Source organism: Argopecten irradians, chromosome 4 (assembly GCF_041381155.1).
Source record: "Argopecten irradians isolate NY chromosome 4, Ai_NY, whole genome shotgun sequence".
Taxonomy (NCBI): domain Eukaryota; kingdom Metazoa; phylum Mollusca; class Bivalvia; order Pectinida; family Pectinidae; genus Argopecten; species Argopecten irradians.
The window spans coordinates 23,905,574-23,925,954 of record NC_091137.1 but is presented as its reverse complement, the minus strand read 5'-3'; the positions used below and the strand labels follow the sequence as shown (position 1 = coordinate 23,925,954).

General features: G+C 34.3%; 1 protein-coding gene across 2 annotated transcripts; it reads right to left on the bottom strand.

Annotated features, from left to right (window-relative positions):
* Positions 1-923: 923 nt before the first annotated feature.
* On the bottom strand, positions 924-18,027 carry LOC138321041 (scavenger receptor cysteine-rich domain-containing protein DMBT1-like). Of its 2 annotated transcripts, none has more exons than XM_069264438.1 (16): positions 17,354-18,027; positions 15,515-15,650; positions 13,459-13,670; positions 11,246-11,384; positions 10,745-10,947; positions 9,767-9,905; positions 8,750-8,952; positions 7,562-7,700; positions 6,538-6,740; positions 5,889-6,027; positions 5,604-5,757; positions 4,785-4,923; positions 4,175-4,395; positions 3,680-3,788; positions 1,947-2,065; positions 924-1,452 (listed from the first exon to the last, which is right to left on the bottom strand). In XM_069264438.1, the coding sequence occupies exons 1-12, from the start codon at positions 17,610-17,612 to the stop codon at positions 4,807-4,809; spliced, it is 2,043 nt and encodes a 680-aa protein (XP_069120539.1). In that variant the 5' UTR covers positions 17,613-18,027; the 3' UTR covers positions 924-1,452; positions 1,947-2,065; positions 3,680-3,788; positions 4,175-4,395; positions 4,785-4,806. The 2 variants fall into 2 exon arrangements, with proteins under 2 accessions (XP_069120539.1, XP_069120538.1); XM_069264437.1 differs by having other exon boundaries at positions 925-1,452; positions 3,680-3,812.
* Between the last annotated feature and the right edge of the window lie 2,354 nt (positions 18,028-20,381).

Below are 20,381 nucleotides of genomic sequence, written 5' to 3'. Positions count from 1 at the left end.
TGAAGATTGGATTATCTTGTTCTATCATATTTATGTTAAAACAAAGCAAATCAATAAAAATGTTTGGAATTTTTTAGACGGCGAAATCGTATGATTTTATAGTGATTAATATTTTACACATGCTTTATTTTATGCGTATATTGAAATGCCTTCCAAATGTTTGGCTGCTATGCCTTTTGCGAGGCCGGAGGCCGCTGATCATATCATATTCGAGGTTTGATAACTTACCATATCCACCTGAAAATAGGTTGATAACTGTTTTATTATATGACATTTACATGATATTAACCCGGCTATTCAAAAAGACTTAACTACAATAAACAGGATAATATTTGCAAATGTAACGCCATTCGGACCGGGCCTTTCAACTGGTAGAACCGAATTATTTTATCAAACTGCCCGTGTAGCATTCTTGAACGTTTTCCATAAAGTGAAGTTTGCAGTCGATCACCGTTGATCGCAGTAAACTTGCTACACTTGCTGCAATATATGTTGCCGACTATAATAATGACGTCACAATATATTATCCCGACGTTATTGAATAAGGAAACTCTTGTTTGCTATATTTGGGTACGACACGACGTCGAGAAGTTATTATGACGTCACAACTAAAGGTAGTTTCCCTCGATCTATTTTTGACACAGGTTACCGGATTCGCGAGAGGTATCTGGACTGAGTCCAGTAACCTCGCGTGCTTTTCGTCGCTGATTTCGGGGTTGATATCGCAGTAGATAAATATTTCTGAGAAACGTTTCGGCCAATCAAAATACAGCAAAAACGCCAGTCATATAATAAACTATAATAAATGCATAAACAAATTAATACTCTTAAGATATTCACAAAACAACTACAAAGGAAAGAAATTTTGTTAGAATTTTTGACAAATGGGGCATCATAACCATTTAATAGGCCGGTTTAATGCAATTAACCAATTACAAGTCTCTCTGTATCGCCATAATTTTTGGTTTGATACAAGTAACGAAAAAGGATATTATATCTACAGTATGATATGATATGATCGTCAGATGAAGTAGAAGAGTATGATATTCACTTGATAGAGAGTCTGACACATCATAACGATTTATCGTGATCATACGATTTGACTGAAGTAATAACTTGAGGAGATAACTTATACAATGTAGTAAAATTGTGAGTACCGTATACAGGGACCTCTCAGACGAATCTTATCAGCACTAGACTTATCTAGTTGACATCATCATGAAAATTTATTTAATTTGTTTTGATTTGTTCTTTTCATTCTGAAGACAAAAATAAACACATTATGCAACAGGAAGAATGATTTATTAGACTTTTTAAGGCCTATATGTTACAGTACATTGTATAATCATAAAAATATATTTTTCTTCTTGAGTATTTGAATACGACTGGTCCGCATTTAAAATCTTTTTTCGTGGTGAATTTAATCATCTGCATGGCTCAGATCTTGAATCACTGTAATATACACATGACAGAAATGACACTTCGACATGATCAATTCTCAACCTACTGCAGTTATATGAGAGTAAGAAATAGGCCATAATTTATCCGAAAACAATTCCTACTGCTCGTTATATGCCACTTAAATATTTTTTAATAAAATGATTTTGTCCTCATTCATAAAGTTCAAATTTTGGTTTAAACATGAATGCAATCAATTCAAGATTATTCATGTTTGCTTATTTGTTTATTTGTCAACAAAAGTTACATACATTTTAGTCGTTCATAGTTTTAGAATAGTAGAATAGTATGGGAATGGAGCATGGAAACTAAAATAACTATCCAATGTTTTAAAACAGTATTCAATTATAATACTTGATATATATCTATGCTCAACTTTTTATTCTTGTTTCTGATATTTTATCTATTTATTTTTAGGTATTTGCAATATAGTATATATTTCATTATTTCTTTGATTGAGTTGTCCTATTCGTCAATGTTATACGTACATTAACCGCACATGCTTTGTAGCATATTTCTTATAGGAGCAATTGCCTTGTTGATGGTTTTATCTCCATTGCAGGATGCTGGTAGGCTGGCTAAACATTCTGTAAACTGTGTATAGGTGCTAAGAAAAGAAAATCAAACGAATAAGAAACAAAGACAAATTATACCAAACTATAAGTGCAACTTGAACAAGTTATCCGAATGAAATATGCAGGTATTTATTCAAAGTCGGTTCTAGAAGCAATTACATGTAATTGAATAAAAAAATATAATAATATGATCATCAATATGGCTACTTCATATACATGACGAAAACAAATCTCTTTTATATAAAATATTAGTAATAGTTGCATGCATATATTCGCTATATATAAAGATAAAAATAAAAAGTTCGAGCGCAAAAGCTATATAATCTCAAAAAAAATATATCAACTAGTATAGAGAGTTGAACAAGTTTAAAGAGTATCGCAGACTGATCAATAATGTATACAAAAACTTTATTATTTTTTGTATACATGAATCTATAGAAACTACGAATGCAGCACAATTTGTACATAAAGAACATTTCATATTATTATGTACACTGTATGTTAATTCTGATTTCAGTTATAATATCAAATGAGGTATACAAGTTAGGAATGAATAATTTTGACGCATCATAAAGACAACAAAATCATAAACATCTTTCTGTTGTTAATATATTAAAGTGTGCTGTAATTTTCATACCAACCAAATCAGAAGAGATTTTTTTTTAATTTGCTGTTCACCACCAAACGTTACCAATAATTTGAGAATTATTCAATGGACAATTCAGTGAGGTTAATCCTGTTACATAACCACAAAGCATATGGCATAAATATATTGTTCTACAATCCTTCTGAAACATAAAACAAAAAATGATAAAGGACTTTAACTATTTTAATTCATACCTGTGAACGATGTATAACAATACGATTATGCAGGTGCAATATGTACGCCGTACTCACACCCGAACCAATTTCATATGTGTTAAACAAATTAAATACATAACAACAGTGGACTTGATGAAATTGTTTTTAGACAGACGCATGTACTAATAAGGTGAACACGTTACTGTAAGAGCTTTACTCCACTAACAAGGACAAGCGTTCGGCATATAAGACGTCGGGCCACAATGTGTAATTGCGGATACGGAGCACACACGTATCACCACAGTGGGCGTTTCTGGTATATCAAAGTAAAACCAATTCATCTAACTTTCATTAGAAATGGTTTGTTTCCGGTATATGAGCAAATTTTAATGTACTCTTGTACTAAAATGGTCCTAAAGTTATATGTGCTGTAACCATGTGAAAAGTTTAGCATACTATTTTTCTTCAATAATCAATTAAAAATCACAAATATCGTAATTCTCAAAATGTTGGTAACTTTTCGTGGCGAATAGCATATTAAAAGCTCTTGTATGAAAACGACGGCACATATAACTTTAAAAATGTATTAATTTTAATTTAACACAGACAATTAACAGCTCAATACACGTACATTTTGGCAATATACTGCCAACATCTACAGTGCAGTGTAATGAGTATATATGGTCAGACCATGACGCCAGATTGACATTTCACATTTTATAGTGTTGCAATGCATAGCTAATTGTAATATGAATTCTGCTAATATGTTTTCATCCAAATATACATAAAGCTTAAACCAAAAAAACTTCATCAAACCTTCAACAGGTTGCTGAAGGAAAAATCACCTGCACATCTGACTAATGTCCATTTCTGAAGTCTGGGCATTGGTCATAATCTCAAGGCATGGCCTGAATGTCATGGCCGGACACCCACCAGATGTATCCACGTCAGTAACTGTGGAATTTGGAGTTGACGTAACTGAACGACGGAAGGTTTTAGAAAATTAAATATTAAGCCTATTTATGAATTAGAAAAGTGACGGACACAAAATGACGATGAAGTCGAATAATTTCACAATTTAGTTTAAAACATAGTTTATTCAGTTGAGAAAAAATACAAGATTTTATGGTATTTGGATATTTAAAGTATTCGAGTAACTTTATTTGAATATAATTTAAAATGTTTGAAAACATTCAGTACCTATTGATCGACACAGATCGATTCTTCGTTGATTACTAAGGAACAAAGAAGAAATGGATATATTAAAATGTGGTATATTGGACGAATGTTGGCTTGATTACAGAACGAAAGCAATTGTAATCGGACAAACACAGGTTTACCTGCATCAGATGAAGAATCATAGGACAGAGTTGTAGTTGAGACGCCATCTGGTGGTAAACACGTGACGCTGACATCTTCCTCGTGAGTACATTGCTTATGGGGCCATTCATAATGATCACATTCAAGCAAATGGGACTCTCGGCCTGTGCATCTAACATCATCCAGCTGTATGCGTCCACTTCCTGCTCCGAAATAGGCATATGGATGAAACTCTCCACCTCTGCAAAATTCATGGGGTGAAATAGACATTGATCGAAGTGAAATCAATAATAATCACCTTTATCAAATACTTCCACACGTTTTAAAGTTTATTTTTCATCATTCATTAAAAATTGAAATGTTACAGAGCATTTCAAATGATTAATTAGTTGTTCTGGGCATTAAGTCTTCATTTCAGTATAGACTTAGCCAATCAGAGATGACGTTATAAAAAGTTATATTAATTTTGATTGGCTAAGCAAAAAAGACTATTCTAAGACTATTTCATGATTCTAGAGCCTGGTATTATGGTATAAAGCCCTGGTTTCCGACAGACACTCTTGTTTTGATGGTATTACTTTGACACCTTTGCTAGTTGTCAAATGTCGACTTTGGTATGTTTGTTCTCACCTAAGCCCTAGTTGTCGACAGGCTACTCTGGCGTTTGTTTTTGACCAATGGTCATGGCAAACCGTTCCCCATTCTCCATTGAGATAATACTCCAGTCTTCCCTCGTATGGTGTGCTACCTCCAGCCAGTCTAATTTTATCTTGGGTAAGAAAGGAATTAAGCTTAATATATTTCAGGTCGATAATGAATGGAGAAAACAATGAAGCTGTTACAACATACATGTACATTAAAATTAATTTCTCTTAATATAACACGTCTATTGAATTAAACGCATGAGACGACGTTGAAGCATCAATAGTATAGTCTGTTTTAGAGATGGTGGTAATGGTTGAAATTGAATTTATTTGTTTTATAAGATAAGGAAGCTTTAAACAATGGATGTTTCTTTCACTAGAGTTTTTTTCCATACGATATCAATTGCGAGCTTTAGAAAGTGGAGAGTGAAAACTGAACAAACGAAAGTGAAAAGAAAAAACACAAACATAACAAATTTCAGATTATGTGACCTGTATCTACCAAAATAAAAGACTAGTTCGATAAACAATCTGACTCTGCCATGTGTCAGCTAATGTACACGGATGCTGCTTTTACTTTAGAATCTTAATACGTTTATTAAGGTAACAATACCAAATCCTGCATATGACCTGTGGTAGTAGTGGTGTTTGCATACCCGATTGTGATGATAAATGTGTTTGTATACCCATTTGTAGTGGTAGTTGTGGCTGTATACCTGCCTGTGGAGGTAGTGGTATGTGTGTGTTTGTAGTGGTGGAAGTGGTGTTTGTATACCTGTTTGTAGTGGTAGTTGTAGCTTTATACCTGTTTGCTGTGGTGTGATCTCTTCTTCATCACAATCAATTCGTTAAATGAACAGTCTGAGAGGGCTGATTCGTTACCAGAGCATGCTAGGCCGTCCATCCATGTAGTTCCTGATCCAGGACCAAACGGTAATATTCTCTGATTTCCATCGTTACTGAAAAAGAGCGCAATTTCAAATGACTATGCGCATTACTGCAGACCACTTTATTTTCATGTTTACAACATATTCGCGAATACATTATTAGTGGTATGTTTGTTTTGTATAAAAAAACCAAACATTATTACCTGAATCCTAACTGCCGGCAAGCTACACGTACATCACGACTATCGAATTCATCATCACATACTGTTCCCCACACACCATCATGGTACACCTCCAGTCGTCCCGAGGATTTAGTGGACCCTCCAACAAGGCGCAGGGCAGCTAGAAGTACATTTTATATAAAATGCTTCAGGTAAGATCTAATTAAACTTCGAATTTTGCCACAACTGAAGTGTGTTTAGGTCATATTCACCGTAAAAGCCGTTATCGGTTAACTCGTTACCTTATCAGAATTAAGAATAGAGTAAATTTGATCATGCAAGGAGAGACGGTAACGGTTAACCCGAATTGCGTTCATGTTTACATATATACTGGTGTTTATAGTTTTATCGCCATCAATCATTTTCCAGGCGGTCCTGTAAAAGTATTTAACTTTCTTATAAATACTGACTAATAAACAATGTTGTATATTAGCCTTCTTAGCTTGCTGTAAGGCAAATACTTGTTGTTGTATATAATGTGTGTGTCATATTAGACATTCTGGTTATCTTTTTTTAAAACGGCCCGGATTCTAATAGTTTCATTTCGCTGTGTTCTTGGTGTGGAGTTTCATGCTCTTATCAAAAGATGCAAAATTTGGCCAAATTTATATACGAATCCGCTGGACTATACCTGGTTGTTGTGGTAGTGGTGTAGTGACCTCTTCTCTCTCACATTCAATGCCTACGTCTTCGGTATGCCTACAGTTCTGATTGCCCCAGCCGTTGAATGGACACTCTGAGAGGGCTGATTCATTACCAGAACAGGCTAGATCATCCATCCATATAGTTCCTGATCCAGCACCATATGTCTTCATTGTATGATTTCCATTGTTACTGCATGAGGGCGGGAAGTACACATTATATAAATGGTGCATAATAACAGTATTAAGTGTGGTTCCGTTATCCTGTGCTATTTATGATAGGGGCTAGGAATGAATATTATTAACATACATTTCTCACAACAGAATTAGTTTATGATCACTATTTCTACCCATCCTCTATATACCAGAGGATATTATCATTGTTGTTATATTCACCCCTGGATTATGAAGACAGTAAGTTTGGTCCTTTGATATGCAACAGGATAATCGAACAAAGGTACATTATATAATTTGGAACCAGGCTCTCTATAATCTTCATAGGACGTCTAGTGTTTTGCTTTGCTTATATATTATTACGACATGATTCAGGGGTGGATATAACGACACTGATATTAACCCCCTGAGTATCGAGGATGCATATACTTCGCATTAAATGCCTTGTAAGTAAAACTTGCATTAAACAGATGTAATTGGATCCAGAATGTTTGAAAAGTAGTGACAGGTTTTTGGGTTTTACAGGTTTTTATTAACATGATTAAGAAGGATATAACATACAATAATGGTAGAATACACAGGGAACAAGAACGACAACATACCATTCCACTGTAAGAAAAATAGCATTCTCATCGAGTGTGCCGAACATAATATGATATGTATTTGGTCTTTATAATGACCACAGCTTTAAAATATGTTAAGAAGGTAGCACTTTCGAGAGAAAAAAATCATCATTAGAATTAAATGCTCTAATTTATCAGAACGAATGATACATAAATGGCAATTTATTTTAATAAAAAAACGAAATAATCCATATATTATGTACAGGAATACATATACCTGAATCCTAATTGTCGACAAGCTACACGGACATCAAGACTATCGAACTTGTCTTCACATACTGTTCCCCACACGCCCTCATGGTACACCTCCAGTCGTCCCGAGGAGTTAGTGGACCCTCCAGTAAGGCGCAGTGCAGCTAGGGATACAATATTCGTAGGACTATTTCAGAATAGGTAAAGAGGATGGCTCAAATTAATCTCAGATTACGAATTCTGCCACTACTGACATGTTTCTAGGTCGTGTGATTTACCGCATAAGCTACTCACAAACGGTTAACCGGTTACTTATAAGGAGTCAAACAAACCTAATTGCATGCGTTTAGTAGATCAATTCGCGTGAACTTACACAGATCATAACAAATATATGTACTGATGTTAATAATTGTATCCCCATAGGTTATCTTTTAGGCAGTGGGCCTTATTTTTATCTTAATATTCTGTAAGTGTGATCACGTAATTTTTTCATGTAACAACCGTGTTTTCACATATTTGCTTCTAAAAATTGTCAAACAATCGGTTTTCACATATTTTGTTACTTCTTTCGTTAATTCAAAGATTTAAAACTCCTGATTTAAAACGCATATTTGCTTACGAATTTCGTAAAACTATTAATACAATTTTAAGACTAATACTTAAAATAAAATAAGTGAAATATGCTTTCGGTTTTCTATAGTGTTCATTAGGGCTTCTAAAAATAGTCATACAATCAATAAAAAAACAACAACATGAAACCAAATAACCAACAAATACACAAACCATTGCAACGAAGAAAATACCCAAAAGGGATGCAGTTGTTGTTACATATCTATCTCACACATTATTGAAGACATTGCTCATTTTTAAAGATGAAGTTAAAGTGAAGTATGTGTATGTCTTTGATCTTACAATTTTCAATTTACATGTGTATATATCCTTCTGCAACAACAAAAATGGCGAGTAATCTGTCTGCATCAGTGTTGCTATTGATATTTTATAAGTAATGTGTGTGCTGGCTATGATAGAAAATAAGAAAATGGCCGCCTCTGATCATTCTGGCCCTTAAAAAAACCAACAAAAAACAACGTTGGTCCTTAAAAGTTTCCTTTAGCTGTTTTCTTAATGTTTACAAAACCAAGGTTAATGCAAATAATAAAAGGTGCAAAATTTGGCAAACTTTCTGTACGAATCCTCTTAACTATACCTGTACCTGGTTGTTGTGGTAGTGGTGTTGTGACATCTTCTCCCTCACATTCAATGCCTACATCTTCGCTGTGGTCACAGTTCCCATTTCCCCAACCGTTGAAGGAACAGTCTGAGAGGGCGGATTCATTACCAGAACATGCTAGGTTGTCCATCCATATAGTTCCTGACCCAGCACCAAACTTCTTGATTCTCTGATTTCCATTGTTACTGAATAAGAGTGTCATTAAATACAAATGTACGTATAGATCTAATTACATATTACATAGAGGGTAGTGTGATGACATGCCATTTCTTTGTAAGAAACATTTACATGTCGAATGTCCCTAATATGATATGCTATGAATTTCGTCTTCATAATGAAAACAGCTTTACCCTTTTACCGAACATGCCACGACATATTACTTCGACTATGACATGAAAAGCAACATCAAAATAAATCTTAAACATATTTAGAAAAGATAATGAGATAAAATAGTTAAAGCTAGTATATTAATAATCCGAAATAAAAAGCCAAAATAAACTAAAAGTAAAATCTAAATCATTTCTATGGAATATATATTCAGCCACTTTAGGGACTTCTTCAGTCCAAAATACATTTAACACTAATACAACGTGTTCGTCAACATTTTTGTTTACATCTATTGTGTGCAGGTATGAAATGTCTCGGCCTATTTGATGTATACGGCTGGTTATTTCGACCCAACATGTTATATGCACTAAATCCACCCCAGTGTTTAAACAACGGTTATGACCACAAGATACTTTATCAGATAGACTCATGTAGCCATAAACATAACACTGACGTATCAAAAGGGGATATTATATGCAATCACATGCACGGTCGAAACGTCGGATATATCAGCTTTTTGAGTGGGAATCATAATTGCGGTCGAAAAGTTTGACAACCGACAAAGGGTATGTTATTGTCTTTAGAAAAAAAATCATCATTAAAATTGAATGATATAGAAGGCAAATCATCTAAAGCAAAATTCAACAATTTTATCTAAGCAAACATATATACCTGAATTCTAATTGTCGACAAGCTACACGGATATCACGACTATCGAAATCATCATCACATACTATTCCCCACACACCATCATGGAACACTTGCAGTAGTCCAGAGGAATTAGAGGGCCCTCCAACAAGGTTCAGCGTAGCTAGAAATACATTATGCATATGGATTTCTAACTATTTCACAACAGGTAAAGAGGGTATCTCAAATTAATCTCAGATTACAAATTGTGCCATCACTGACATGTTCGAGACCACGTGATTCACCACAAAAGCTATCTACAAACGGTTGACCGATTAACTATTGAAAGTTGGACACACTTAACTTCAAGCATTTAGTAGATCAATCCGCGTTGACTTACACTGATCATACTAAAAAAATTAAAATTGCTGATTTAAAACGCATATTTGCATTATGTAATACTATACATACACTTTTAAGACTAATACTTAGTGATGAAATATGCTTTCGGTTTTCTATAGTGCTCATTAGGGCTTCTAAAAATAGTCATACAATCAATACAAAAAAAACCCAAACAAACAACATGCAACCAAATAACCAACAAATGCACAAAACATTACAACGAACAAAATACGCAGATGGGGTGCAGTTGTTGTTACATATCTATTTCACACATTATTGAAGCCATTGCTATTTTTACAGATGATGTTAAAGTGAGGTATGTCTATGTCTTTGATCTTACAATTTTTAAGTGATGTAATTTTCTGCAACAATAAAAATGTCGATTAATATGTCTGTATCAGTGTTGCTATTGATATTTTATAAGTAATGTGTGTTCCGGCAATATTAGAAAATAAGGAAATGACCGCCCTGACGTCATCGTGGCTATATTTTTTAAAGAAAAAAACTTTGTTCCTCAAAAAATTCCTTTAGTTGTATTCTTAATGTTTACGAAACCAAGGTTAACGCGTATAATAAAAGGTGGAAAATTTTCTGTACGAATCCTCTTGACTATACCTGTACCTGGTTGTTGTGGTAATGGTGTTGTGACATCTTCTCCCTCACATTCAATGCCTACATCTTCGCTGTGGTCACAGTTCCCATTTCCCCAACCGTTGAATGAACAATCCGAGAGGGCGGATTCATTACCAGAACATGCTAGGTTGTCCATCCATATAGTTCCTGATCCAGCAGCAAACGCCTTAATTCTCTGATTTCCATTGTAACTGAATAAGAGCGGCATTAAGTACATATAGAATTACTCACTACATAGAGAAGAGCCTCCGGATAACTTACCATTTCCCTGTAAGACACATTTATATATCATTACGTCTTCAAAATGAACAAAGCTTTACAGCTTGTACCGAAGAATTCATGTCATATTACTTTGACTATGCGATGAAAAGCGACATCAAAATGACATTCCAAAACGTCTTAAGATAATTCATCTGAACGAAAGACATATGGACGGCAAATCATCTAAAGCGCAAAATCAACAATTTTATCTAAGGCAAGAATTAATACCTGAATCCTAATTGTCGACAAGCTACACGAACATCACGACTATCGAAATCATCATCACATACTGTTCCCCACACACCATTATGGTACACCTCAAGTCGTCCCGAGGAATTAGAGGAGCCTCCAACAAGCCGCAGTGACACTAAGATTACAATATATATATAGAGATATTTCAGAATAGGTAAAAATGATAGCTCAAATTAAACTTAGATTACAAAGCTTGCCTCAAATGAATTGTTTCGAGGCCACGTGATTTACCTTGGAAGCTACCCAGAAACGGTGGACTGGTTACATATTCAAAATTAAGCACACCTAATTGGAATCTCCTTCATTAAGGTGCGCTATTCCTTTAGTACCAAATGACGATTGCATTTTAACGCCAGTATAGTAATGCCTGTGCGTCTGAATTACAGGCACTGAACTGATACGGCACAATCACAATAAATAAAACACAATAACTAATACAATCAAATGTACTGTGTCAATGTCATTAAAAGCATGTATAGTTTTATTTTCGTTGTAGATCTTAGGCCTTTTCGATTTGCTCCATTATCGAACTCGGGACCCTTTCGAAGTCTTAACAAGACTATACATAAAACGCCTGTCGACTTGGCTACGTTATCGCATCTAGACAATTCTGTATTTTCCTTAACACATTCTTTTGAAAACATGGAATTCATTGTTGCATAAAAGTATCGTTACATTTGTATATAAATAAGCATCATGTTTGTATGAATTGTAATCAAAAGGAATATTTTCTTGAAGACGAGCCCAAGAGAAAAATACTTCGCTTGATAATGAATTTAGACATATCCGTTTACGGTGGGATATACTTAAATGTCAATGAATATGACCATAAATGAAATTTTGTTATTAAGAATTATACGTGCCGTAATTTTGATACTCACGAATCTAGCAGAACTTTCCATATGCTATTCAGCACAACAATTACCAACATTTTTAGAATTACAATACGTAAAATGCATAGGTTTGAATTTTACAATTCAAAATAAGAATTTAAACTAATTTTGGCAGTACTGCTAAAAATCATGATATTTACGACTACAGTGCAGTAAATTGAGTATGCACGGTCAAACAAAGAAGCCAATTTGTGATCCACCATCTCATTTCGCAATTTAACAATTATAGCGGTATTGATGAGTAACTTCTTCACACACACATCACGTCATGATATATTTTCATAAGCCACTGGTCAGATATTTGGAAACTCTGCTTCCACCCAGACAAATGTAAAATGATGCGATTGGGACATTCAAATACAACTAAATATGGATACAAACTGAAGGAAAATGCCCAATTTTTTTTAAATTTGTTGACTTGGAGAAGGATATTGGTGTCACCATACTTGATAAACTTACCTTTGACAAACATATATGTGAAAAGGTCAACAAAGCAAATTCAATCATGGGAGAGTTGCGGAGGACAATGGAATATACTCGTATGGACCAGAACAGTTTTAAACTTTTATACACGGCATTAGTTAGGCCTCATATTGAATATGCTGTTCAAGCCTGGTGTCCGTATTTGGAAAAGCATGTAACAACAATAGAAAACGTTCAACGTCGAGCAACAAAGCAAGTGCCAGGTCTCTCAACTTTGCCATATACAGAACGTTTGCGTAAACTCCAACTTACAACGTTAGCATACAGGCGGTCACGTGGGGATATGATTGAAATGTACAAAATACTTTCTGGAAAATACGATAAAGAAGTCGCAGATTTGTTTTCAATCAACCAGGAAGCAAGTACCCGCGGACATGATTTGAAAGTGTACAAAGAACATTCAAGGCTGTGCGTGAGAAAACACTCGTTTACCCAGAGAGTCGTGATACTTGGAACGGTCTTCAATCAAGTGTTGTTCAGTCTAGGACAGTTAAGCAATTTGAATATGAACTCGATTCACATTGGAAAAATCAGCCACAAAAGTATTTATACACTGAAAAAATAAATCCGTAAATTTCTAAGAGCTGACTATTATAGGATTATAAAAAATACTGTACATGTTAACATGTATGTTGTCAGAATAAATCTATGTATCTAGTATGTACCTATGTCACAATCTGTACCTATCCGCTACTACATTAAGCAGTTAAGAGTAGCAAAACTACATTATAACTACATCATTTGAAATATAACTTTGTTACATGTAGACATCAAGTTATCCTCGTGGACGGTACAAACAAACAAATTACGTACCTTGGGGTCGAGGTGTTGTTGGCGGTATAGAGGGTAGTGATGGGTCAGTGCACTCCACTCCGGCGTCCTCACCATGGTTACAGTTCTCATTTCCCCAAAGACTTGACTGGCACTCCTGGATACGAGTCTCATTTCCGTCACATCTGACGTCATCCAGCCACGTCGGTTCTTCCCCCCGTCCAAAATAGGCATTGGATCTTGCAACACCGCTACTGTAAAATATTTCTATCATCACTTAATTTGAAGGATTTTAGGCAAAACTGATATTTATTAGCATATTGATTCTTGGGTCTTATTCATAATATGATCTTATACCATATTGAAACCTTAGTTGATGTTACATGTATCCCTGTTGACAGTAAATGTACTGTAGTTTACACCATATGAATCTGATCTAATACCAGTACATTTCTTGTCTTCCAGTTCATGTTACCTTTATCCTATTTGCTATTTGATGTTACCTGGCCCGATATATATTTACTAACAGTACATGTATCCTAGATACCTGAACATTGATATCACTTGTAGTTATGTAGTTATGTGTATTTCAGTTGGCGTTTCTTGTACCCTGTTTGACTTTCCCTGTATACATTTATTGAATGACGTAACAAGTTGCTTAATATTGACATTATTTATAACATATATGCCGAACTTCTATTCAGGTTGACGTTAACCTTATGCTAGATAACGATGCTGGTATCGTAGATGACGTTACTGGTATCGTATATGACGGTACTGGTATTGTAGATGACGTATCTGGTATTGTAGATGACGTTACTGGTATTGTAGATGAAGTTGCTGATATTGTAGATGACGTTACTGGTATCGTAGATGACTTTATTGGTATTGTAGATGACGTTACTGGTATTGTAGATGACGTTACTGGTATCGTAGATGACGTTACTGGTATTGTAGATGACGTTACTGGTATCGTAGATGACGATGCTGGTATTGTAGATGACGTTGCTGGTATTGTAGATGACGTTACTGGTATTGTAGATGACGTTACTGGTATCGTAGATGACGTTACTGGTATTGTAGATGACGTTACTGGTATCGTAGATGACTTAATTGGTATTGTAGATGACGTTACTGGTATCGTAGATGACGATGCTGGTATTGTAGATGACGTTGCTGGTATTGTAGATGACGTTACTGGTATTGTAGATGACGTTACTGGTATCGTAGATGACGTTACTGGTATTGTAGATGACGTTACTGGTATCGTAGATGACTTGATTGGTATTGTAGATGACGTTACTGGTATTGTAGATGACGTTACTGGTATTGTAGATGACGTTACTGGTATCGTAGATGACGTTTTCTCACATAGCTAGCCATGTTAGATAGAGTTGTCCCATGAAAGACAGCTATTTAAGATAAATCTATCTTACATAGCTGTGACGTCACAATTGAAAAACAATGAGATGACGTCATATCAGCCAAAGTTGACGTCAATTTTCTTCTATTTCGACTGACTTGCCGGATTCATTTACCATTTCATTTGTTTAATTTGCATTTCAAACCGTTTTACCTACGATTTCTTGTTTATATTTACAATATAAACCAATCTTTGATGAGCTCTTTCGAATGGCGTTCTTATTTTTAAAATCGATCAATTATTTAAGAAGTTAAGATTTTGTCACAAAATGGCTGCCTCACCTTTCGTGCAAGTAATTAGACAAACAATGTGAGAAAATAACTCTTTCATATGTGAATTATGTAGGATAGAACTATTCCACACTCGGGTACAGAATTTTGGGTCAGAAACCTCGGCAAGCCTCGGTACTGACCCAAAATTCTGTACCCTCGGGTGGAATAGTTCTATCCTACATATGTACATATGAAAGAGTCATATAATATGTACATGTATATCCATACATTTACTTGGGTTCCTTTATTCTAGTATTCATAAACGTATCTTGTGCCTTAGGTGACATTATTTATTACTTAGTTGAAGTACATGTGCTTCTATCCAACATAAGCGTACCCGAATCATACTTGACATTACTGCTATCCTTGATGATAATATATATTCCGTTTCTAATGCCTTTACCTGTACCCTAGTTGACGACAAACCACCCTTGCATCCCTTTCGTCCCAGCTGTCATCACAAATAGTTCCCCACGTGCCATTATAGAACACCTCCACGCGTCCCTCAAACGGTGAACGTCCCTCAACCAATCGGATGTCTTCAACAGATATTAACTAAATATAAACATAACCTGCCTTAGATATGGTAATCATACGTTCTTAAAATTTATTTAGCTGTAATTAATTGGAAAATGAAAACTAAAATATGATTTTAAGTGTAATAAATACATACAACAGATAGACATAATAGTTTAATTTAATCTAAATATAAAACTGATCTGTATAAACCAATCACCAAATATGGTATAGTTTTCACCTAAAATATACTCTTCATTATGAAAAATGTTCACGTAACCAGTTTTAATGCCGGAACAAGTATTACATTATTCATTATATTCGGTGATCATGTACTATAATATATTACAGATTTCTTTTCCCAAAATTAGTTTTTAAATGATATTGGTTGATATTGACCATTTCTTGAAAATCACAGCACATTTGACCTTCAATAACGTGTAGATTGACTCATACGCAAGAACACTGCAATATTAGCTTGTACAAATGCCAAGCGATGCAGGCGGTAGTTGCAGAGGAACACTTAACGGTGTCGAGCGTGTCCATCTTTATATACATGTAATTATTTAGACTATGCTTCACACTCGATTTTACATTGATCGTGTATAGACTGGGGCCAGAGACCAGCGAATGGACAGATGTGAAGAAGGGAGTCCCCCAGGGTTCTATTGTCGGACCTCTGATTTTCAATATTTTTATGAATGATATTTTTACCTTTGATGACAAATGTGTTTTATATAATTATGCAGATGATAATACTCTCTCTAAGATAGGTGATATGTTTTTTTCACATATGAAAGATTGCTTAGAAAAAGAGAGTAAAGTTCTAATAGACTGGTTTAACTTTAATGGTATGAAGGCCAACCCAGAGAAGTTCCAGGCTATATGTTTTGGAAAGAAGACAACAAATTCTATTAAATCTTTTAACATCGATGGCCTTGAGATTATGTGTGAAGATACTGTAAAACTTTTAGGTGTAGATATTGACTTTGTTCTTAAATTTGATGCACACATATCTCGACTCTGTAGAAATGCTGCCAAACAACTTGATGTTTTAAAAAGACTGGGAAATAATCTTACAAAGAAGGGGAAAATTACCATTTTTAAGTCTTTTATACTTTCAAATTTTAACTATTGTCCACTTGCCTGGCACTTTTGTACATTGACTAATACTAGGAAAATGGAAAAAGTCCAGGAGAGAGCACTTCGTTTTATTGACAATGACTATGTTTCCCCAGTCTTCGATATTTTAAGGAGGCACAAACTTGATTTTTTACATGTTAAGCGTATGAAAGATATGGCCTCTGAAGTTTTTAAAATTTTAAATGATATTTCTCCTCATATTTTACAAAATCTTGTTGAGAAGAAAGAAGTTTTTTATAATCTTAGACAGGACAACCTGGTAAAGATTCCAAGGGTAAACACCTGCACTTATGGTAAGAGATCTATTCTATGGCATTAAAACATTTGATCTGAGTAGACGCGCGTGTTGTTCTGTATTTCGTCATTATAATCCTTATTTGTATATACAAGTATTATCTACATTTGTGTAGCTTTTAACAGTTAGGTAATTAGTATGTGTCTATTTTCTTTTTTCTTCTTCAACAAATATGGCGTTACGCTCACAAACACATGACGTAATAATTAATGTCTACCTGCAATTACAGTTACATGTAAAAACTGCAATATCAAGTGATGTACATTTAATGTATATATAAGGACTTACTTGGTGGTGGGTTTAACAGGCTGTAAACCGAAACATTCAGATTATTTAATACCGTTTCAAATTGCTGTTGCTGTGTTTTCAATTCCTGAATCATCTCCAATATTTCGGAGCCCAGTTGTGATACATCGTGTCTTTTTACGATATTTGACTTCCAAAAGGAGTGGAGATGCTCTAATTTTCTTGGCATAGCGGCCGTTAGCCAAACAAGTACAAACATAAGAACCTGTACGGTAACTAACAAACGTGTCCCCTGTTCCATGATGCCTTATCGTTCTGAAGGCTCTCCTCGACCATCCAGGCTTTTCACTACCTACACTTTCAGTTAATTAACCAACCAGATCGCATGCGGATATTGAGAATAATTTGCAGCATGTCAATTTGAAATGTTAACATAATTTGTGCATATTAATCACGTAACACCCTGTCATGGGAGCTTATACGATCATGACAGCATGGTAAATCATTAGGTATTTTTTCCCATTTTAATATAATGATCGCATCTTTCATTTTGCAGTATAATCACCAGTATGATTGCATTAAAATAAATTACACAAAACTTAATATGACATGGTGGCATGTCTGGATAAATCTAGTTTTTTATGTTAATTGCTTGATTACACTAAATATCATCACGTAAAAAAATTAAAAAAAAATAAAATTAAAAACTAATTTACTACTGTAACAGATGTTTAGTTTGTTGAATAATAATATACTGATACACTATATATATTTGCTGTCATAAACAAACTATTGGCTGGAATGACAAGAATCATTTTTATGATATGATAATAGTTAATAGTTATCGATGCCATAATAGAAACTTAAATGTGTCTAAACACTAGACGACTCCCAATACTGTAGTAGCAATTTCATTAAACTCTGAATTAAATCTACAATACTGTAATCAGATTCAAACTGAATATCCAATAGTTAAAACTGCAAAGAAAACTAAACGCAACGTGACAAAACCTATTTATTATCGTCATAAACAACAATAATTCTACACTGCCACATATTTTGTTTTGTCTTATTTCAATTTTATTTTGGAGTACAAATGTTCTAGTGGGCAACCCCTTACGGTTGTAACAGATGAACTGAGAGACGTAAAGGACCATAACTCTTGATAATTCTCCAAAAAAACTGCGAGTGTGCGCATATGCGTACATGTATACATACGCGTTTGAATTAAGAATAACGGAACAAAGGACTACTTACAGGTAAATACTTCGTCTGGATCTATACCAATAAGTAGAGGCTGTTCATCTTGGAGCAGGTTTATAAGTATTGCTGACTATCGGATACAAGCCAAATCCAAGCAACAATAGAGGAAACCAATTTGTAACTTTGAATGGAGGTCAAGATAATTCGTTTGAACAAACGTGGTATATCATCATTCCGGCATGTCATTGTGCTTATAATAGAACCCTATACATGTGTAGGTCTCTCACTTATTGACAATAAGTACTTTAAAGATTTGAGCTTATTTGAGGTTATTTGATACTTTTGACCTTGAATAAGGTAAAGGTCATTTATTTGAACGAGACGTTATAATAATCGACACATTGTTAAAACTTTTCAGCCTATTTGACACCTGTGATATTGAAGGTCAAGGTCATTAATTTGAGCAAACGTTGCTGTATTTGAAGTTAGCATTGAGGGCAATATCAGGTCTCAAGAAGTCTCAAAACATGATGTTAAGGTCCTTCATTTGACCATACTGATACCAGCATGCTACAAGCATGTACAGGACCAATATTACGTGCCTAGTTGTATTCAAGTTATTAATAATAATGTGTGTTAAAGAATTCAGACTATTTGACCCCTGTGACGTCGAATGAAGGTTAATGTTTTATTATTTAAAGAAACTCTGTAGTCTATTCAGTATTGCATATGCCCAAGGTCAGGTTTCTAGACATATTCATTATTGACAACAAGTCATTTTAAAGCTTGTAACCTATCATACCTCTGTAACCTCGAATTCATTAATTTGAACAACCTTCTTTATAGTTCCTTATTACAGCATGCTACAATCGCGAGACGAGTATCCTAACTAGACCTTTCTATTATTGAGTAAAATATGTTTAAAAGACAAGTTTACGAACAACGGAGTTAGTCACCAGATAAAGCATGGCGCATGACGATTGACGAAACACGATGAGTAGTGTCTTTGACTATATTTTACAGACTGTTTACACTTTAAAGAACTATGTGTTATGTCAGCTACTAAGTTTAAGTCAAGTATAAATTTTCCTTGGAACTACTTATTTGTATTTTAGATTTGGGTACATTAGAATATTTCAATTCTTTATGTTACATTCATTTCTAATTATTTAGAAGATTAGTTGTTTTACGAAGACAGACGTAGAATAGTTTCATATCCGATGTTTAAATCCACTACAAAACGGGTCCCTCTATTCCATTCAGATCTCCCAGAGTTACTCCCCTTCATTTACATTTCTTCAGTAATGATGATGTATCACAGTTGTTAAAATGTTATAGTATACTTTAGAATAAAAGCCTTTTTTAACGTAAATTTTTCTCTTTCTCCGTCCCTCTACCTAAAAATATATTCTCAGAGTGGAATAAATATATGCAAGTATGAAAAAAAGACCAAATACGTGGAAACAATAATAAATGAATAATAAACTAAAGAAAGCAAATAATAAAAAATAGATTGAAAAATTAAATGACATTGTTGCTTGAAACGTTATGATTTATGTCTAACATGGTCATTGAAATACCTTTTAGACAGTTTATTTTTTCACATACTAGCCTATTTTTATTTTATATACTGGTACGCTACAATTGCACAGAAAGGTAAGTATTTATCTCCTTTCATCTTTCTTGAAAAATATTTTCTAAAAAGTTAGGATTATCCCACCCCATGCTTTGATCTATTTCGAGGGATTTGAGGACATGTTTTAATTGTAAATGTATGAATGTAGTCCTTAATATGAAAATAGTAGTGTGATATCGATATCGGGTTACCAATAAACAGTGCAAAGATAATTAAGATCTTAAAACCACA

Bases quoted from the DNA above. Each gene is read 5' to 3' on its own strand.
- LOC138321041 (XM_069264438.1), bottom strand. From the start codon at position 17,612: ATGGAACAGGGGACACGTTTGTTAGTTACCGTACAGGTTCTTATGTTT. The intron at 6,741-7,561 runs GTATATGTATTC...GCCCTCATGCAG, and splicing joins TGTCGACAATTAGGATTCAG to TAACAATGGAAATCATACAA. The intron at 6,028-6,537 runs GTATAGTCCAGC...ATGTACTTCTAG, and splicing joins ACCACTACCACAACAACCAG to CTGCCCTGCGCCTTGTTGGA.